The sequence below is a fragment of the Psammomys obesus genome, unplaced genomic scaffold (genome assembly GCF_907164565.1).
Source record: "Psammomys obesus unplaced genomic scaffold, mPsaObe1.curated_primary_1811, whole genome shotgun sequence".
Lineage (NCBI taxonomy): Eukaryota > Metazoa > Chordata > Mammalia > Rodentia > Muridae > Psammomys > Psammomys obesus.
The window spans coordinates 2,353,644-2,376,933 of NW_026590486.1; the positions used below are offsets into that span (position 1 = coordinate 2,353,644).

The window sequence follows — 23,290 nt, forward strand, 5'->3', positions numbered from 1 at the left end:
GTGTGTACCACTAATCTGGCTCAGACTCTATTTTTTCATCCCCCCCCACCTCTGAACCCACCAAGGTTATACCACCAAAGCAATTAAAAAAGTAATTGCTTTCAAATATAAATGTACGTTATCAATTAAAAATGCAAAAATGCTACAAACCTTGGCTGTCATAGAACATACTTTGTAGACCAGGCTGGTCTCAAATTCACAGAGATCTGCCTGCCTCTGCTTCCTGAGTGCTGGGATTACAGGCATGTACCACCATGCCCACCTGATTTTTCACTTATTAAAAGAATATTGATACCACCTATGTGACTATCTTCTTGGGTACCTCATAATTAAGAAGAGTTGTGTTTCCTTAAAGCATATATTTCTAGAAGATATGCATAATTAGCTTCATTTACGTCCCTTCAAAACCTCACTTTTTATAGAGAAAACAAGAAACATTAGGAACCAGAGAACTCTCCCTTCTTAAATATCCCCAGAGCAATCTGAAAGACTCTCAAGTCAAAAAAAAAAAAATGTCTTTAGTAAGGTTTCTTTGGCCTTATCTCTTGGTCCAGGTGACTTCTCTGCATCTTTAAAATTAAGCCTGCTTCCATAAGAAATTCAGCTCGTGAGATATTTGTCAAGGAAGCTGTAATTTCTTCAATATGCTTTGGTGCCTTTGTTGAGAATCAGTTGGCTATAATCAAGAGGGTTTATTTCTATGGTCACTACAGTGTTCCATTTGTCTATGTATTTATTTTAATGCCAACCCCATGCTGCCTAGATTATCACAGCTCTGGGATATGTCTTAAAATTAGGTATTATGATATTTACACTTATGCTCCCTTGTTTATGATGTCATTGGCAGTTTGGCTGTTGTGCTATCATATGAATTTTGAGATTGTTAATTCTAATCCTTTGACTACTGATAAAGAATACTGATTACAATGAGTCCTGAAGCAGTGGTAAAGCAAGTAAAAGAAGGTTACCTGTAATCAGTTCACAAGGTAAACGTGTTGAAACATCACCTGATTAACATGTAAAATCAGCACACATTAACAAAAACAAAATAACTCCATATGCTTTTCAAACAAAGTTACATAGCTTTGATGGCATACATTGCAACAGACCAAAAAAACCACCAAGGACAAAGACAAACTTCAGGCAAAATGTCAATTTAAAATTTAGAGAACCTCCAGAAGACAGAGAACAGGCATATAGAAAGAAACCATATTTTCTTTGAGATGCTCTCCCCAGATTTTTGTGTCAACTTAGAGTGGTACATAAGACAGAGAGGCAGGGCAGGGAATACTCATAAGTGCAGAGAGGTCAGGCAGGTTTGAAACAGAGTTTGGGGCCACCAAGAAGTCAAAAAGAGTAATCTCATGTTCCCAGGAGGCAAGTGACAAAGCAGAACCTTGGGACACAGGCCTGTAAACCAAGCTACTTGGAAGGCTGAGGCAAGGAGACTGCAAAATCAGTGTGTACCTGGGCTGTGGAGTGAGCCTAAGGCCAGTTTGGGTAACTTAAAGTGAGACCCTATCTAAAAATTAAAAAATGTAAAGGCTAGCCTGGTGCAGTGGTACATGCCTATAATCCCAGCACTCAAGGAAGCAGAGCAGGACAATCTCGGAGAGTATGAGGCTAGCCTCATCTACAAAGCAAGTCCAGGACAGCCAAGGCTACACAGAGAACCCTGTCTCAAAAACAAAAACAAAATCAAAAGAACCAAACAAACAAAAATTTTAAAGGTTGTGATTTGCAGCTCAGCTTGGTGTACATAAAGTCCTTTATTTAATCCCAAGTGCTGAAAGTAAAAGTGAGCAATGTCAGAAATGAGCCAACAAATAATAGTTTCTTCTCAACACATTTGCTGACTTAGCTTCAGAAGCAGGGACAATCATGCAAATGAATAAAGGAGACAAGGCTCTCAGTCAACACCTCTGGAGAACTGCAACTAAGAAAATGGAGAGACTAGTGCCCACCTGAGCCTCTGCAAGAAAGAGGCCATCCTACACTGTCACAGACATTCACAGAGGTGAGAAAATATAACTTCAGAACTTAACACATTCTTGTGCACAATCAACATTGCCTGGCAAGTTGTAAAGTAAAATCAAACAAAACAAAAGAATCAGAACCAGAAATGGCCAGCCATGGTGGTTATCATAGCGTTATTTAATGATCTATGTATGCAATAAAATGGATTACAATAAAGAGACCTCCCCTAAACTAACATCTGTTATAATCAAACCACAATTTACAACCAAAAAATACTAAAGTTAAGAACTGAGTAGATACATGGCTTCCACATATCACTGAACCAGATAAGGAAGGACTTGGCTATTAAAAGGTGAGTCAGGTTCTGAGGTTGTTTCCTATTTTCTTTTTCTTCTGATGTCCATCCTCTTTGCTTTTCAGGATGGGGATTGAACATTTTAGTTAGGGTCCTCGGAACCTGCTACAGAGGGCCTCTGAAAGCCAGAAGAAAACAGGAAACAACCTTGAAACCTGCCACAGAGGGCCTCTGAAAGCTTCTGCAGTATAGACTGTCAAAGCAGATGCTGAGCCTGATGGCCAACTGATGGGCAGAGTGAATGGAATTTTATGTAAGAAGTGGGAAATAGTAAGAGCTGGAGGGGACGGGAACTCCACAAGGAGAGCAACAGAACAAGATAATTTGAACACAGGGAACTTCCCAGAAAATCATACTCCAACCAAGGACTGTTCGTGGAGATGACCTGGAACCCCTGCACAGGTGTAGCCCATGGCAGTTCAGTGTCCAAGTGGGTTACATAGTAATGGGAAGAGGGACTGCCTCTGACATAATCTGATTGGCCTGCTCATTGATCACTTCCCCCTGAGGGGGGAGCAGCCTTATCAGGCCACAGTAGAGGACAATGCAGCCACTTTTGATGAGAACTGATAGACTAAGATCAGAAAGAAGAGGAGAACCTCCCCTATCAGTGGACCTGGGGAGTGGCATGCATGCAGAAAGGGGAGGGAGGGTGGGATCGGGAGGGGAGGAGGGAGGGGCTTATGGGGGGATACAAAATGAATAAAGTGTAATTAATAAAAAATTAAAAAAAAAGGTGAGTCAGAAAGCTTTGCATCAGGTACAGCATAGAACACAACAGGAGGAAGAAATTGCAAAGAAATTAGGGACAAAAGTGGCATGGGAGCTTTCAGGTGACTAGAGTCACAGAACACAAGAAAGGAAATGAAACATCACAATGTAGACCATAGATGTGTGAAATTATTATGTCAATCAAAAAAAAGTAATTGCTTTCAAATATAAATGTATGTTATCAATTAAAAATACAAAAATGCTACAAGCCTTGGGTGGCAAAAAACACAAGGAAAATCAAACAAGGCAGGCTGCATGTGGCTATGGCCATAACTTCTTTTAGTTTTCCTGAACCTGGATGTTTTCAGAAAAGTTCTAGAAAGCAAGAGATCATCTTCCAGGGTAGTCAGTCTCTCTAGAGTAGACATGTACGCCTGATGTCCCCTCTTAAAACCTCCACTCTAAAAGGACAAGAGTGCAGTTGGTGGGCATCACTTTTCTCCCATCACTCTTAGCTACCAGTTCCCATCACTCTTAGCATGCTACCAGTTCTGAATGCTTAGCTTACAAATCATCCAAAGGTAATATTCTAATGATGTCTACCCTGTTGTTGTGCCTTCTCAACCACCTGCTGATGAGTGATTCGGCTTACTCAGATTAGCTGGAGACAGAACTTTTACAGAAGGAATCACGGCACCTTGGGACAGTGAAGGTGTGGAGCTCTCAAAGACCAGTGCAGTGGTTTCCAGTGTTAGTGGACAGAGGAGGAACAAGCAAGGCATGCTACAAACTAACTAAAAATACAATTCTAAATGAACCATACTTGTTACACAGAGTTCAGGGTGCAAGAAAGAGCTCTCCTGCCAGCTGTGCACTTTCAAGGTTCTCTGTACTTACTGCCCAATTTTTCAAAAAACAAACATTTATTTCAATTTTTAGAAAGCATGTTCCTAACATTGGAACATGCTGAGCCTGCATCATCTCTGTGTATAAGTGGTATTTCTATCGTATATGCAGCTGCATTTCACTTTACTGCCTTGAGGATGTCCTGGGGTGACCAGCAAACTGATCATACTTAAAATCCTTCCCATAAGATGTCAACAAGCTTCACTTAACTCAATACAAATAAGAGCAATGAACAACCCACCAGGAAAACACCCTGGAGACTAAATGTTCTGAAAAGGCTACTTAAATTGTAAATTCTCAAAATGAACCTACATATTCCTCTGATTACAGCTTTCTTGGCGCCTGTGTCTACCAGGAGCTGTGTCTACCATTGAGCCATGCTGTGGTGGCCAACAGAGAGGATGCTATGACAACTCTGCTTAAAGTAATATTCTCTGGTCCCACAGGTCTAAGCACAAACAACTGCAGTACATCAATGTCAGTCTGCAAAATGGACTGACCCCCACCTCTGTTTCACTGACTATCTGGAAGTTCTGAAATTAAAACCTCAGTTTCAAAAAGTCAATAAAAGTCTTGTGAGATGGGAATAGTAACAACCATTGTCATTCTTAATTTGCTGATTGTTAAGTGGCTATTTGGGGAAAATACTATAATCTCATCAAACATTAACATTGTAGCTAAAACCAACTAAAAAATAATATAAAACCTTACATTCTGGAACCCTGAATATGCTTTCAAATGATCCTTTTCCCCCGTAATACATCCTTTAATTGGGTTGCTTTGATTTCTGTCATCCACCTCTTATTGCTGACTCAACCCTCATTACACACTTACAGTCAGTTTCCTACTCAATACTTTCTATTTTTTGCAAGGTCCACATTTCACTTTTAAGCATCTTATTTTATAAAACTATGGTGTGGCTTCACAGTTATGTGAACTGAGCTGTTGCCATTCTGACTCTAAGTAGCAAAAGGACCTTCTGGAAGCATCTTTGACATTGTGTCAGGAATGGTCAGCCATGCTCTTATGCTCAAGCTGTAGGGCAGCTCTAACTTCACTCTAGCACCAGATGTGTTTATGACTTTGCCTCCCTCAGAGCAGGACTCTATTTGTCTTGCCTCACTTGCATGCAACATTGTGCCCAACATACATCAACAAATATTTGATGAATGAGCAAACAGAAAAACTAAGAGATCCATCAACAGAGAACACAGCAATTATTTATTGTTGTAGACGCCAAGGCCATTGGCATTCTAGGCAACCACTTCATCGTGGCGCGCCATCCTCAGCCCCTGTTTTCATTTTGTTTTGTTTTTGATTGTTGTTGTTTTGTTTGTTTTGAGACTGGATCTCATTACATAAATGAGGCAGGTCTGAAATTGATAATCCTCCTGCTTCAGCCTTCTAGTGATGGGATTACAGATACTCACCAAGACTGACAGGTGTGTATGTTTTCTAAAGATGCTCTTGCTAGTCCTGTAATTTACAGAACTGAATCTAGATAATGTACGTTATCTCTTTCTCAGGAAATCAGATGCAGGAATTGCTTAGACAAATTTATCCCTACAGAAATATGACATTAAACATGCTTCTATTTCCAGAGTGAAATGCTGTTATGGTTCAACATGTCTGCTGTTGCCTAGAAAGGGATGTCCATTTCTCAGGAAAAAAAAATGGCATACCCTTCACTGTAGGAAATATAAAATCTAAGAAGCATAGAAACACAGGATCTTCCTCTGAGGGCTCACAATGCTTTAGGCCAATCTAAGTAGGATTTCTTTTTAAACTTTTAAATTACACATAGTTATATGTATGTTGTGTATCCATATATGTACATGCATGGATATAGCTCAGATCTCTCTCATCTCTCTCCAGGTCTCACTTACTCACTCAGATCCAGGGATGTTTCTTGGCAAACATTCACTCATCTCCAATTGAGTCACACGAGGGACCTTGAAACACTGCACCCAATGGAAAATGACCATGATGACTTCATTGGAAAAGACTGTTCCAACCCTGCCAACCTGCCAACCTCTCTTGAACAAGTTTGACCCTCTGCCAGGTCCTTATCATTTGTGAGAATGTCACTTAGGATCCTCCTCTGGCACATTTGATTTCTACACAAAAATGCCCAACCAGAGTATAATCTGAGCACAAAGTAAACTTCTGAGCTACAGGAGCTCAGCAAACCTTCAGGAACACCAAAGCATCATCTTAACTAAAGTGATGTGTGATTGTGTCTATACAGGAACTCTCAGTGTTAGAGAGAAATCAGAATGAGACACCAAGGCACCAAGGAAATGTGTGAATCAAAGGCAACCAAACAAAACCCCAGAGTAAAAAACAAACACATTCGAAATGAATACTTTCTTGGCACAGTCGGCCGAGTAGTTACTTCACAGGTAAGGGGCGATTATATTTTTAAGTGATTTTAATACCCAATGCATCTCCAGCTCATGAACTGTGTGAAGTAAGTTTCTTTTATTCATTTCACCCCCTTGTTCATACTTATAGGTGGCACTGATATTACTTTTCCATTAGGAGGTTTTGTTTTTTGTGCTATTGATTGCACATGAAATCTCACACATCTACCACTCAACCATTCCACACTTTGAGATTGTTTCTTTACTTTGAGAATCATGTATAGCATAATTTTACCATGCCATGGAAGCCTTCTGCAAGAAAAGAACACTTTTAATACCTGGCAACTAAAAGAGACATTCTTGCTATCAGTTTGGAGAAATTAATACAATGCACAAAATACTGCAATGGAAATGCATGTGCTGATGTACTGACAATTTCCTGTCCTTTCTATCCTACATCTTGCAGATTCAGAGGCAGTAGACACAGAGAAGTCCCATATGGGACATTGTTGGCAATATCAAACAAACCTACTCTGAGAATTCTGCATGCATCTAGTCTGGAGGCACACCACAGCTGGCAGACCTATCAGGAGGCCTGGTGTATGGAACACATCCTAGCACAGCATTACTTGCTTAGCAGCTAATCACTTTCCATATGAAATGACTTCTTTCATACAACAGTCCCGTGCCCAATTTGCTTACAAGTCTATAGAAACCCACATTCTCAGGAAAATGATGCATTTGCTCTTATAAACAGATAAATACATCATCAGGAGCTTGCTTAATGACAGAATCCCAACCAAAGGATGCTTTCTACTTACATGCATCACTAATATTAGTGAGGCCAAATAAAGACAATGGCTATGCAACCCTAAATAATTGCTTCTAAAAGGCATATGCTGCCATGTATGAGGGTGGGGATAGTTCTTGGTCTTCACAGCAATGCCTCACTGCTGGTGTCACAAGATGTCACTTTTGATTCTTAAGGACCATTTTCAATATTACGTCATTTAACACTGAAGGAGTTAATGGTGGGCTTTAACCCTTCTTGACAAAACTCAGCAGAAATCCAGTGGAGACTGCACGCATGAAAGGGTGCAAGAGTTACCAAGGTGCTTCTTACCATGTTTATGGATGACACAGGACCAATGCTGTTAACATAAATGTCCACATCGATCACAGTTGGTTTTACTGTGGAGAAAAATGCATATATGTTAGTACATTACAGTATAGTGAAAGGTGGAGAGTACAGCCCAAAGTTGGGAGGACTCACTCTCTAACAGCAGAGGCCTTTGCAACACAGGTGGGTGGATTTCTATTGGGGACTTAATTTGCATTTAAAACTAAACTCATCTTGTCTTCTTAAATTGTCAAAGGCTGAGAGATTCTGACTTGTATTTATTGAGCTGTGGGATAATAAGACAGCTACCCACTGCAAATTGCCAGTAACAGATGACTATAAAGATATTCTATGTTACTTAAGTTGATTTTATGGCAAAGAAATAAGATAAAATATAAGACAACGCATAAATCATTTAATGCCGAAGTTGCTATAAAGCTAAATCACAAGATGAGCAATATCTGAGGTGGATAAAAACCTACACTTTCAAAGCAAAGTTCTATTGAGTCTAAACTCCCAAGAAAAATGAAAACATGGCTTATCATTATCACATCATTATTTAATAATTATCATCATTATTATTAAGCTAGACATAGACATATCCAACACAGAATTAAAGTGATACAGTCAAGAAAATAAAAATAAAATAAAGATATCACTGTTTCAGCCAGGTGCAGTGTTACATGCCATAATGCCAGTACTGGGGAGGGTGGAGGAAAGCAAATCCCTGAAAATTTGAGGCCAGCCTGATCTACAAAGTGAGTCCAGAACAGCCAAAGCTACACAGAGAAACACTCTTAGAAAACAAACAGAAAACGGCTCGGGAGGGAAACCCTTCATCAACATTCAGGGAACAAGGAAGGAGAAAACAAAGCCAATTTTAGATATTTATGCCCAGGAGGAATATAAACAAGATGGATGAACTTTTCCATATGAAGTTTCCATGGAAACAAGATTGTTTGCTTTTGCAATTATTTCATGGGCCTCCTTCAGTTTTTCTGAATTGCTGCTCATTCACAAATGGACTCTGCCCTTCGCTTTTGGAACTGAATGGTATTTTTGAGCTTCCAAGCTCATACATTCAGGGATCTACAGCCAGCACAGTGGTTTTTAGACTTTCATGAGATGAAAACAATAGCCATGAATTTGAGACAACTCCCTTAACATCTGTCAACACAACCAAGCCTTGTTAGTTCCAAAGAGCTGTTGGCATTTTGGACCAAAGCCCCACCACAATTCTACTCACTATACAGCGACAAATTGCAGCTAAGTAGGCTCAAAACCTGAAACTAGGCTTTTCTCATTATTAAAATGACAAATAGCACCTTCTTTGGCTTCATTGGATACCTCAGTGTTCAATTTCCACACACTACAATCTTACTTTTTGTTGTGCAGACTGTGTGATGTCAGTCAAAACTTTTTGCAAAAGGATTTTCTGGTTCTTTCAGAGTATTTATTAGACTCTGGGATTTTAGAGTTTGTTAATCTCATTAAATTAAAAGGGCTTTCAGACACAAAGCCTGAATAGCTTAAGGGGGAAGTATGAAATGTACTGAGTACAATCACATAACAAAAATTTTAACAGAGAGACATTTGGAATACATACACATGCACACACATCAGCTCATAAATGCTGGGGGAACCACTGGTTTTAGTAGTTGTTGCTAAGCAGAGACATAATAATGTCAGAGGCACGTTTTAGAACGGCATCTGACAGCTGTGCCCAGGAAGTGTACAGGCCACGCTTCATAATTCAGACACTACAGATACAGTTCTCAAAAAGCGTTTCAACAAAGCCATTAGAAATCAAAATGGGGAAATGGCAGCCTTTTTGGCAAATGACGCTAGAAAAACTAGATATCCAAGAACAAAGGAATAGATTTGGATACTTACACCTTAAATCATATCCAAAAATAAACCCAAAGTAGATTAAATAACTAATTGTACCTAAAACTATAGAACTATTAGAAGTAAAAATGGGGGTTGGGTATCGTGATATTTATTTTTGTGGTGGTGTCTTGCATTCAGTATCAGTATCTCAGACAATAAGAAGAAAAATAGGTTAATTTTATTACAGTATATATATACCTTTGTACAGAAGGCACAACAGAGTGAAACAGTCACTTAATTATAGGAGAGACACTTGCAGGTCATGTATATGATGGTTTACTTTCCTAGATATGTAAAAAACTCAAGAGATTCAATGACAATGGACAAGGAAAATAGTCTACCACCCACAGAGTACTGAAAAAGAATCACATGCACCATTAATGATATGGAAAAATTCTCCTTAAATGGCAAAAATTCACTTGAAAAATTCCAAAATCTTTTCATGTTAAAAGTCTTGGAGAGTTTAGGGATACAAGGCATATACCTAAACATGGATATAAGCAAGCCTATATCCAAAATCAACTTAGGTGGAGAGAAACTTAAATTAATTCCACTGAAATCAGAGATGAGGCAACACAGTACTTGAAGTCCTTGCTAGAGCAATAAGACAACTAAAGGAGATCAAGCGGATACATAATTGGAAAGGATCAAATATCCTTTCGTCAAAGCATCACTATTCAAAAATGATATGATAGTATACATAAGTGACCCCAAAAATTCTACCAAGGAACTGCTACTGCTTATAAACATCTTCAGCAAAGTGGCTTGATATAAAATTAACTCAAAAAAAGCAAATATCCCTCCTGTATACAAAAGACAAATGGGCTAAGAAACAACACCCTTCACAATAGCCACAAAAAAACATGAAGTATCTTGGTATAAGTGAAAGACTTGTATGAAAAAAACTTCAAATTTGTGAAGCCAGAAACTGAAGAAGATATAAAGACCTCTCATACTCATAGATTAGTAGGATTAACCAATGTAAAAATGGCCATTCTACCAAAAGCAATCTACAGATTCAATGCAATTCCCATCAAAATGCCAACAAAATATTTTACAGACCTTGTAAGAACAATTCTCAAATTCATATAGAAAAAAACAAAAACTTCAGAATAGCTAAAACAATCCTGTTCAATAAAAGATCTTCTGGAGGTATCTCCATCCCTGATCTCAAGCTCTACTATAAAACAACAGTCCTAAAAACTGCATGGTACTGGCACAGAAACAGACTAGTGGATCAATGGAATCAGATCGAAGACCCAGAAATGAACCCACACAGCTACAGAAACTTGATTTTTGACAAAGAAGCCAAAACCATACAATGGGAAAAAAAAAGATAGCATCTTCAACAAATGGTACCAGTTTAATTGGATGTCTACATCTAGAATAAACATACTAAAATCTGTACTCCTAAGGAAGCTAATCAAGAAGGAGGACTCTGGCTAAGATGTACAATCCCATTCAGAAAGGCAAAGAGGATGGACATTGGAGGAGGGAGAAAACAAGGAACAGGACAAAATCCTACCACAGAGGGCTTCTGAAAGGCTCTACCCTGCAGGGTATTGAGGCAGATGCTGAGACTCATAGCCAAACTTTGTGCAGAGTGCAGGGAATCTTATGAAGGAAGTGGGAGATAGTAAGACCTGGAGAGGTCAGGAGCTCCTCAACAACAGCAACAGAACCAAAAAGTTTAGGCACAGGGGTCTTTCTGAGACTGATATTCCAGCCAAGGACCATTCATGGAGATGGCCTGGAACCCCTGCACAGAGGTAGCCCATGGCAGTTCAGTGATCAAGTGGGTTCCATAGTAATGGGGACAGGGACTGTCTCTGACAGGTGCTCCTTGAGGGGAGAGCAGACTTACCAGGACACAGAGGAAGACAATGCAGCCAGTCCTGATGAGATCTGATAGACTAGAATCACAGGGAAGGAAAGGAGTACCTCCATTATCAGCGGACTGGGGGAGGCACGGGGAAGAGGGAAGGAAGGTGAGGTTGGGAGGGGAGGAGGGAGGGAGTTACAGGGGGATACAAAGTGAATAAATTGTAATTAATAACAATAGATTTAAAGCAAACAAAAAAGAAAAATGGAAATAGATCCATATTTATCACTCTGCACTAAACTAAGGTCCAAGTGAATCAAAGACCTCAACATAAAACCAGACACAATAAATCTGTTAGAAGTAAAAGTGGGGAAGAGCCTTGACCTCATTGGCACAGGAGACAATTTCCTGAATAGAACACCAACAGTTTACACTCTAGGATTAAAGAAAAGTTAATAAGTGGGTCCTTATGAAACTGGAAAGCTTATGAAAAGGAAAGAACACTGTCAACAGAAGAAAATGACAGCCTACAGACTGAGAAAAGATCTTCTACAGACTCTACATTAAACAGAGGAATAATATCTAAAATGTATAAAGAAATCAAAAAATTAAACACCAACAAACCAAATAATCCAATTAAAAATGGGGTACAGCACTAAAGAGAGAATTCTCAAAAAAGGAATATAAAATTGGGGAGAAATAAAGAAATGTTCAACATCCTTAGTCATCAGGGATGTGCAAATCAAAAGTACTTTGAGATTCCATCTTACACTCAACAGAATGGCTAAGATCAAAAACTCAAGTGACAGCAGGTGCAGGAGAGGATGCAGGTGAGGATGTGGAGAACGGGAAGCACTCCTCCATTGCTCTTGGGAGTACAAACTTGTACAGCCACTTTGGAATCAATCTGGAACTTTCTCAGAAAATTCTGAATAGTGCTACCTTGGGACCCAGCTATACCTCTCCTGGGTATATACCCAAAAGATGCTCGACCATACAACAAAGATACTTGCACAACTATGTTCATATCAGCTTTATTCATAATAGCCAGACTTTGAAAACAGCCTAGATGTCCTTCACCCAATGAATGGATACGTAAATTGTGGTACATTTACACAATGGAATACTACTCAGCTATTAAAAACAAGGAAATCATGAAATTTACAGGCTAATGAATGGAACTAGCAAAGATCATCCTGAGTGAGGTAACCCAGAAGCAGAAATACACACATGGTATCTCACTGGTAAGTGGATATTGGCCATATAATACAGGATAACTATTCTAAAACTCACAGACCTAAAGAAGCTAAATAACAAGGGGAATCCCAAAGAGCATGCTTAATTCTATTCAGAAGGGCAAATAGAATGGTCCCCAGAAGTGGTTGAAGAGAGGACAGGACAGGAGATTACTATAAATGTCATCTGAAAGACTCCACCCCGCAGGGAATCAAAGCAGATGCTGAGACTTTGGTCAGCCAAGCTTTGGTCAGAGTGCAGGGAGTCTTATGGAAGAGCAGGAGTATAGAAAGACCCGGAGGGTACAGGTGATCCACAAGGGGACCAACAAAGGCAAAAAATCTGGGCCCAGTGAGGGACTGATATATTAACCAAGGATCATACATGGAGAGAACCTAGACCTCCCTGCTCAGATATAGCTGATAAGCAGCATATTCTTCATGTGGGTTCCCTAGGAAGGGGAGCAGGGGCTGTCTCTGACATGGAGCTGCTGCCAGGTCTTTGATCATTTCCCCTGGCTGGGCATCCTTGCTAGGCCACAGAGGAAGAAGATTCAGGCAGTCCTGATAAGACTTGTTTATGCTGGGGTCAGATGGTAGTGTAGGACAGATGCCTCTTTCTGTGGACTTGGGGCTAAGAAGGAAGGAGGGTAGTACTGGGAGGAGAAGAGGGAGGGGACTACAGTTGTGATATGAAGTGAATAAATTATAAAATAAATTCTTCGAGAAAATGTTTATTGAATAAAAATGTAAATGTCAAAAATGATACAGAAAATTACTCGGGCACTGAGGATGACAGTATGATAGTTCCTCAAAATATTACCTCAAGAATTACCACAAAGTTCAGCAATCCAATATCTGGGTATTTTACCAACAGAAATCAAAAGAAGGGCTCAATAGTTACTTGTGTGTCCACATTTGTACTAAGGCCATTTACAATAACCCGAAAAAGCAGAAACAACTAGAGTGTCCACAAAAGAAGAATGGATAATCGAAGTGGGAATATAATGGGATTTTATTTCATCTTTAAAAGGAGTGAAATCTTGACAAAAGGCATGCCATAGATGAATGATGAAGACAGTATGCTTAATAAATGATCCCATTACAAGTCTACATTACAAATACTACATGATTCCATTTATATGAAATATTCCCACCTAGTGAAATTCATGGAGATGTCAGTAGAATGGTGGATGCCATGGGTTGTAGAGTGAGGAATGATGGAATAAGCTTTAATGAGTATAAAGCTTCAGTGCTGGAAAACAAGGAGTTCAGGACCAGGACAGTTGTGACAGAACACAATGCCACTAACTTATATTTCAATAAAACTGGTTAAAATGGCAAGTTTTATGACATATATCATAAATTACATATAAATAAACACAACTGAGGGGCCAAGATGGCGGTGCTGGGATGGATGGCACTGTGTCTGAGAAGCGGGACAACACTCTCCATGCAGCGACCAGGAGACTGAACTCTGGGCCCTAAAACTACAGCGATTGTGTTTCCCAGGTGAGGGGAGGCTCCCACAGCATGGGAATTGGTCGGGTCCACTCTTGGGCCGCACAGCCAGAACCCGGAAGAGATCCGTCGTGTCCGGATCACTTTCCCTCGCTGATCAGTGGGCACAAAGGTGCCAGAGACTGAGAGTCCCAGTCGCAAGAAAACCCCATGGGGAAGGAAAGTTGCAAGCCTGATCACAGGTCCCCCAGTCTTTCCCTGGAAGGTCTCACTGACCACAGATACCCGCCACCATCACAACTGAGCTCCCGCTGAGAGCAGCTGCGTGCCCAGCTCACCAGTACAGACAAGCTGCGTGCCCCAGTGCAACAGATACTGAGAATCCCTGTATGGAGAGGGCCCCACAGGGAAGGAAGAAACTGTGCTGCTTGGGTCACCTAGGCTTTGCCTAGGGAAAGCCTCGCAGACCCCAGACCTCAGACCACAGACAGGCAAGTATGCCCGCCCAGCCATCACTGATCCGGGCCCAAGCAGGGAGCACAGAGTTATTGGGAACCCAGCTCCCGCAGACTAGCAGGCAGGTGTACCCACCGCCAGCCCAGAGACCTGCTTTATACCAACTACTCCTTACAGACAGAACTGTGTGCCCCAAGACACCAGAGTCTTGAAGTCACTGTCTGGAGAAACCCTCACAAGGAACAAGGAATGAAGCAAAGGGGATGGACTTAGGCAACCCAGTATATTCCCGGAAAAAGTCCCACAGACTGGCCCAACCCAGGGAACTGCTTTGCCCCAGATAGCCTGCTGTTACCAGGAGAGCAATACTCACCAGCCACAGATTACCTCTTGTGTTCTGGGGCACAGAGCCCCAACCACAGACCTACAAAAGATCAGGAACCCTGAGATCAACCCCCAAATACTGCTCCAAGGGGCAACTACTTATCCCTAACAAAACCGACCAAACCACGGGACAAACAGGTTACAGCAGCTGATCATTAAATTTACAGCAAGAAACCCAGAAGCAGGGCAGCTGTCTCCAGGACTTCTCCCAGTGAAAGGAGAGCCCTCTCGACTAATAAGGACCACAGTTACCACCCAGGTCTCTATGCCTGAGGTGAGCTGTAGCAACTCCTGAAAAACACCAGCCATCCAGTGACTATACCCAAAAAGCTGAGAAGGCTTCCATCAGGAATACCCATCTTCCTGCCAAAGGGATTCTCTCCACTACAGGAGTCCAGGAACAACCAGAAACTAACTTCAAACACCTAAGATAGCCCAATGGGTAGAGGCCAGAGTAAAAGTTCAACCAACAAAAGCCAGAGCAATATGGCATCTCCAGAACCCAGTTATCCAGGGGCAAAAAGCCCCAGACACACCAGCATGATTGAAATTCAAGAAAATTACCTAACATCTATGCTCATGAAGAAGATAACAGAGGACACAAATAAAATACGAAAAGAAATAGAGGAAGCTGCAGCCAAACAGTTTGTGGCCCTTAGAGAGGAAATGCTTAAATCACTGAATGAAATAAAAGAAACAGAGGATTGTTCAAACAAACAGGAATTTGTTTGAAGGAATTGATGGGAAAACATGAAAATACAGTCAGACAGGTGAAGGAAAACAACAAAATGGCTTGAGACCTGAAGATAGAATTGGAAAAATTAAAAAAAAAAAAAAAAAAAAAAAAACAAATGGAAGAAATTGTGGAAAGGACTTAGGGAAGAAAGCAGGAACTATAGAGGTTAGCATAACCAATAGGCTACAAGAAATGGAAGAAAGAATCTCAGGTGTGGAAGATACAATGGAAGAAGTAGATGTATCTGTCAAAGAAAATGTTAAATATAAAAAAATCCTGACACAGAACGTCCAAGAAATTCAAGACAACATAAAAAGACAAAACCTAAGAATAATAGGAATAGAGAAAAAAGAAGATTCCCTGCACCAAGGCCCAGAAAATATTTTCAACAAAATCATTGAAGAAAATTTCCCCAACTTAAAGGAGAGACCAATAAGAAGAGGCCTACAAGAACAAGAGGCCTACAGAACACCCAATAAATTAGAATAGAAAAGAAAATCCTCCCACCACATAATAATCAAAACCGTAAGTGTACTGAACAAAGAAAAAATACTAAAAGCTGCAAGGGAAAAAGGCCAAGTAACATATAAACACATTAGAATCACAACTGACTTTTCAACAGAGACTATGAAAGCCAGAAGGGCCTGGACGGATATCATGCAGACCCTAAGGGAACACAGATGTCAGCCCAGGCTACTATACCCTACAAAGCTCTCAGTCCTCATAGACGGAAGAAAACAAGATATTCAATGACAAAAACAAATTTCAACAATACCTACATACAAATCCAGCATTACAGAAGACACTAGAAGGGAAAATACAACACAAGAAAATTAGCTACATTCAAGAAAACACAGGAAATAAATAACCTCACTACAGTAAAACAAAAAGCAACCAAGCACATAACCATATGACCACAGCTAACATCAAATTCAAAGGATCTAACAGCCACTGGTCATTAATCTCTCTCAACATCAATGGACTTAATTCTCCAATAAAAAGACACAGACTAACAAAATGGATGCGTAAACAAAACCCAGGAATCTGTTCTATACAAGAAACACACCTAAGGCACAAAGATAGACATTATCTGAGGGTAAAGGGATGGAAGACGGCTTTCCAAGCAAATGGATGCAAGAAGCAAGCAGGAGTAGCTATTCTAATATCTGATAAAATAGACTTTCTACCAAAATTAATCAAAAGAGATGGGGAAGGACACTTCATACTCATCAAGGGAAAATTCCACCAGGAAGACATCACAATACTGAACATCTATACCCCAAATACAAGGGCACCCAAAATTGGGAAAGAAACATTGATAAAAGTTAAACAACACATAGATCCCCACACACTAATAGTGGGAGACTTCAACACCCCACTCTCAACAAATGACAGGTCAACTAAATAGAAATTAAACAAAGAAACAATATCTCTAACAGAGGTCATGAATCAAATGGACCTAACAGACATTTACAGAACCTTACACCCAAACACAAAAGAATTTACCTTCTTCTCAGCACCTCATGGAACCTTCTCCAAAATAGACCATATAGTTGGTCACAAAGCGAACCTCAACAGATATAAGAAGATTGAAATAATCCCTTGTACACTGTCTGAATACCATAGAATAAAGCTGGACCACAAGAACAACAGAAATAGCAAAAAGCCTACACACATATGGAAACTGAAAAATTTGCTACTAAATGGCAGCTGGGTCAGGGAAGAAACAAAAAAAAAGAAATTAAAGTCTTCCTAGAACTCAATGAAAACGAAGACACAACATACCTAAACCTGTGGGACACAATGAAAGCAATGCTAAGAGGAAAGTTCATAGCACTAAGTGCCTTCAAGAAGAAATTCGAGACAGCTCATTCAAGCAACTTAATGGCTCACTTAAAAACCCTAGAAAAAGAAGAAGCAGACACACCAAAAAGGAGTAGATGGCTAGAAATAATCAAACTCAGGGCTGAAATCAATAAATTAGAAACAAATAAAACAATTCAAAGAATCAATGAAACCAAGAGCTGGTTCTTTGAGAAGATCAACAAGATAGACAAACCCTTAGCCAAGCTAACTAAAAGGCAGAGAGACACTACCCAAATCAACAAAATCAGAAATGAAAAGGGGGACATAACTACAGACACTGAGGAAATCCAAACAATCATTAGGACTTACTTCGAAAGTCTACAGGCAACAAAATTTGAAAATCTAAATAAAATGGACAATTTTCTTGATCGATTCCACTTACCAAAGCTAAATCAGGACCAGGTAAATCAATTAAATAGTCCTATATCCCCCAAGGAAAAAGAAGCAGTCATCAAAAGTCTCCCATCCAAAAAAAGCCCAGGACCTGATGGTTTCGGTGCAGAATTCTACCAGACATTCAAAAAAGAGCTAACTCCAGTTCTTTAAAAACTATTCCACAAAATAGAAACAGAAGGAACATTACCAAACTCATTCTATGAAGCCAGTCACCTTGGTACCTAAAACTCACAAAGACCCAACAAAAAAAGAGAACTTCAGGCCGATATCCCTTATGAACATTGATGCAAAAATGCTCAACAAAATACTTGCAAACCGAATACAAGAACACATCAAAGATATCATCCAGCATGACCAAGTAGGCTTCATCCCAGGTATGCAGGGGTGGTTCAATATATGGAAATCCATCAATGTGATCCACCATATTAATAAACTGAAAGAAAAAAACCACATGATAATCTCCCTAGATGCTGAAAAGCATTTGACAAAATCCAACATCCATTCATGTTTAAAGTATTGGAGAGATCACGGATACAAGGCACATATCTAAACATAGTAAAGGCGATATGCAGCAAGCCTATAGCCAACATCAAACTGAATGGAGAGAAACTTAAAGCAATCCCACTGAAATCAGGGACAAGACAAGGCTGCCCACTCTCTCCATATCTCTTCAACATAGTGCTGGAAGTCCTTGCTAGAGCAATAAGACATTTGAAGGAGATCAAAGGGATACAAATTGGGAAGAAAGAAGTCAAATTATCACTATTTGCAGATGATATGATAATATACATGATTGCCCCCAAAAACTCTACCAGGGAACTCCTACAGCTGATAAACACCTTCAGCAAAGTGGCCGGATATAAAATTAACTCAAAAAAATCAGTAGCACTCCTATATACAAAAGACAAAAGGGCTGAGAAAGAAATTAGGGAAACAACACCCTTCACAATAGCCACAAATGACATAAGGTACCTTGGAGTAACTCTAACCAAGGAAGTCAAAGACTTGTATGAAAAAAATTTCAAGTCTCTGAAGAAAGAATTAGAAGAAGATATAAGAAGATGGAAAGATCTCCCATGCTCATGGCTTGGCAGGATTAACATAGTAAAAGTGGCCTTCTTACCAAAAGCAATCTACAGATTCAATGCAATTCCCATCAAATTACCAACACAATTCTTTACAGACCTGGAAAGAAAAATTCTCAACTTCATATGGAATAACAAGAAACTCAGAATTGCTAAAACAATCCTCTACAATAAAAGATCTTCTGGAGGTATCTCCATCCCTGATCTTAAGTTGTGCTATAGAGCAACCGTTTTAAAAACTGCATGGTGCTGGCATAGAAACAGAATGGTGGATCAATGGAACCGAACAGAGGACCCAGAAATAAACCCACACACTTATGGACACCTGATCTTTGACAAAGACGTCAAAAACCATACAATGGAAAAAAGATAACATCTTCAACAAATGGTGCTGGTCCAACTGGATGTCTACATGTAGAAAAATGAAAATAGGTCCATACTTATCATCCTGCAAAAAACTGAAGTCCAAGTGGATCAAAGACTTCAACATAAAACCAGACACATTAAATCGGCTAGAAAAAAAAGTGGGGAATACCCTAGAACTCATTGGTACAGGAGAAAACTTCCTGAACAGAACACCAACAGCACAGGCTCTAAGAGCAACAATCAATAAATGGGACCTCATGAAATTGAAAAGCTTCTGTAAAGCAAAGGACACTGTCATCAAAACAAAGCGACTGCCTGCAGATTGGGAAAGAATCTTCACCAACCCTCTATCTGACAGAGGACTCATATCCAGTATATATAAAGAACTAAAGAAGCTGAAAAGCAACAAACCAAATAATCCACTTAAAAAATGGGGAACAGAGCTAAAGAGAGAATTCTCTGTAGAGGAATATCGAATGGCAGAGAAGCACTTAAAGAAATGCTCAACCTCATTAGCCATTAGGGAAATGCAAATCAAAACAACCCTGAGATTTTACCTTACACCCATCAGAATGGCCAAGATGAAAAACTCAAGTGACAACACATGCTGGAGAGGTTGTGGAGAAAGCGGAACCCTTCTCCACTGCTGGTGGGAATGTAAACTTGTACAACCACTCTGAAAATCAATCTGGCACTTTCTCAGACAACTAGGAATAGCACTTCCTCAAGATCCAGCCATACCATTCCTAGGCATATATCCAAAAGAGGCTCAAGTACACAAAAAAGACATTTGCTCAACCATGTTTGTAGCAGCTTTATTTGTAATAGCCAGAAGCTGGAAACAACCCAGATGCCCCTCAACTGAAGAATGGATGCAGAAACTGTGGTACATCTATACAATGGAGTATTACTCAGCAATGAAAAATAAGGAAATCATGAAATTTGCAGGTAAATGGTAGGACCTGGAAAGGATCATCCTGAGTGAGTTGTCCCAGAAACAAAAAGACACACACGGTATATACTCACTCATATAGACATACAACATAGGACAAACCCATTAAAATCTGTGCATCTAAAGAAACTAAGCAAGAGAGAGGACCCTAACTAAAACGAAGAATCCCCATCCTGAAAGGCAAAGAGGATGGACATCAGAAGAAGAAGAAAACAGGCAACAACCTAGGAACCTGCTACAGAAGGTCTCTGAAAGCCAGAAAAAGAAAACAGGAAACAAAATAGGAACCTACCACAGAGGGCCTCTGAAAGCTTCTGCCCTGCAGACTATCAAAGCAGATGCTGAGCCTAATGGCCAACTGTCGGGCAGAATGAATGGAATTTTATGTAAGAAGTGGGAAATAGTAAGATCTGGAGAGGACAGGAACTCCACAAGGAGAGCAACAGAACAAGAAAATTTGAACACAGGGAACTTCCCAGAGACTCATACTCCAACCAAGGACTATTCATGGAGATAACCTAGAACCCCTGCACAGATGTAGCCCATGGCAGTTCAGTGTCCAAGTGGGTTCCATATTAATGGGAAGAGGGACTGCCTCTGACATAATCTGATTGGCCTGCTCTTTGATCACCTCCCCCTGAGGGGGGAGCAGCCTTACCAGGCCACAGAAGAGGACAATGCAGGCACTTTTGATGGGAACTGATAGACTAAGATCAGAAAGAAGGAGAGAAGAACCTCCCCTATCAGTGGACTTGGGGAGTGGCATGCATGCAGAAAGGGAAGGGAGGGTGGGGTCGGGAGGGGAGGAGGGAGGAGCTTTTGGGGGAATACAAAATGAATAAAGTGTAATTCATTAATAAAAAATAAAAACACACACACATATATTAACCATTGTGATCTGGAAAGACCAAGTCCTACACAATTGAAAGAAGGATAAGGTCTTTCACAGAGGTAGGAGATTCAAGAATAGCAACAAGCGAGGCCAGTTTTCTAGATGAGAGGGGATGAACTCTATTGTAAAGGTAATAAAAAAGACACTATAACTGGGCCCCACTTATTGGGTGAAAATATATTTACTTGCAGTTCTTTATTTGAGCTCTACCTTTCCTTTCTGGGTGTTTTGTTTGTTTGTTTGTTTGTTTGTTTCTTTTTATAAGTCAGAGTTGCTATACTTAAGAGGATTGTATGTAAATAGGAGCTTGGCCAAGCCTTGAGAAACCTCAGCCACAGACCTCCGTCAGAAATTGCTGTGACCCTAAGGTTACAGTGTAGCCCATATTTCCCCTCACTTCAGTCCCAAATCCACAGCATAGGAACAAAGATTTTTGTTTTGTGTTTCTTTTTCCCCCTTTCACTCCACCATGCTATCTCTCACCCTAAAATAGACAACCAAGAAGAGAATGGTGAGTTACTTTTTAAACTATCAGTACAGAGACAAAACCTGGTGCCCTGAGAGGGGGCCCTGCCAGGCTTTGCTAGAGACGATGTAGGTTCAGAATGAGTGATGTGATGATGAACGGAGAGGCATGTAGCTGACACCTGAGTCTCCATAGTCTGCAGGCACAGTACTCTGTCCTGTTTACTGTCATCACCACAGAAATCCTGTCAAGGTAAAAACTGAAAAAAAAAGTCTTAAGGACAGCTCATAGCATCAGTGCCCCCCGAGGCTTGATATTAAAAATTATATTGCCTTTTATTTATTGCTTTTTATTAAGCCACTTTTAGTCCTTTTTGTGAGAAAAAAAATGCATTTTTATTTGCAACAAGTTTTATGTCATGGGCTCTGTTCACATATCACATATGTACTTCCTAGGAAAAGTCAGGGGAATGGTCAACAAGAAAGGGGGGGTTGGAGAGACAGAGACAAAGACAGAAAGAAACTTTCTTTAATCTGCCACCAGCATCTCATTTCTCAGGTCAGTACCATAGCAGTTCCTAGAGAACTCTTGCTTCGACCCTCACAGACATAAAACGCTCAAGTCCCTTACGTGAGACTATGTGATATTTCTATATAACCTATACAAAACATTTCCGCTCACCTCCTGATAACAGGATGAGCACTACGTAAACATTATGCAAGTAATTGTTTATTCTGCACAAGTAATTTAGATGTAATTTTTCCTCTGTAGTCCAGATCCATCCTCAGCTGGCTAAATCTACAGATGTAACTAGTGGGACAGAAGGTAGATGGCATTTAAACGTTAACAAATGTCTTTAATTCTTCTACACTTAGCTCTTCCCTTTTCAGCCTGGGGCCTATTAGCAGCCATCAGTCTTATTTATTAAGTCAAGAAATACCCCTGGAAAACAAGGGCAGCTGTGGTCTTCTATAAGTAGATTTGAGAATGTTGCTTGGCTTTTTCCAAGGTAAAATAGAAGAGCAGATCAAGATGGTTTTTAAAAATCCTCAAAAGTGTCTCTCTAAAACCACAAACTTAGGGATTAAAAGCACGCCATGGTGGCAGAGTACATCATAGGGTATACTAGTCCCTGGATTCGATCTCAACATTAAAACAAACAACAGCAACAATAAAATCACCAACAACAACAGCAACAGCAACAGAACAGCCAAATTGTGGCAAACCACAAACATAGTTTGCTGTCAGGATTTTCGGGAGGCAGCCTAGGCTCGGAATTCAGACAGAAAACACAAAATGAAGAATATATATATAACCTGTTCTTGGCTTCATCTGGACACATCTGAAGCTCTTCTTCCAGGGGAGGAGGAAGCACAAGAACCCACCCAGAAGGAATGAGGGTTCGGATTTAAGGTTAACCTCCACCATGTCTAAGTGGCAAGCCTAAATACACAGGAGGCCCACACATCTAACTCTCATTGTCTTTTAATTGCTGCCTTTTCTGAGAATGGATTCCTAGGTATCTGTGGGTCTCAAAGAAAAATGTATTTTACATGAAGTAACTGTGAAGTAAAACCCTGTGGCCACTTTCTGTTTTAGACTAAGACCTCTTGGTCTCCAAACAAAAAAAAGACCTGGTTTCTGGTCATCAAAGACATAGAATTCACCATGCTACCTCCTGTAGTATCACTTAAGAAGGGAGTCACTGATTTAGTGGTCTAATGACAGTTCTAGAAAGTGAGGATGTATAGCTACTATAATTGCTTAGCTTGTACATGTTAAATGTTCACCTGAGCTTAAAAACTGTAATATGATGAAGAACTTTAAACATCCTCCAGAACATGGAGACAA

At 40.1% G+C, this 23,290-nt stretch overlaps 1 protein-coding gene across 1 annotated transcript in view; it reads right to left on the bottom strand.

Moving 5' to 3' along the window:
• Gabrg3 (gamma-aminobutyric acid type A receptor subunit gamma3) overlaps positions 1-23,290 on the bottom strand; it is a 598,293-nt gene that overhangs the window by 531,731 nt on the left and 43,272 nt on the right. Inside the window, exon 3 of the mRNA XM_055607525.1 lies at positions 7,436-7,503. Within this exon, the coding sequence (XP_055463500.1) occupies positions 7,436-7,503 (68 nt within the window). The remainder of the gene's footprint in view (positions 1-7,435; positions 7,504-23,290) is intronic.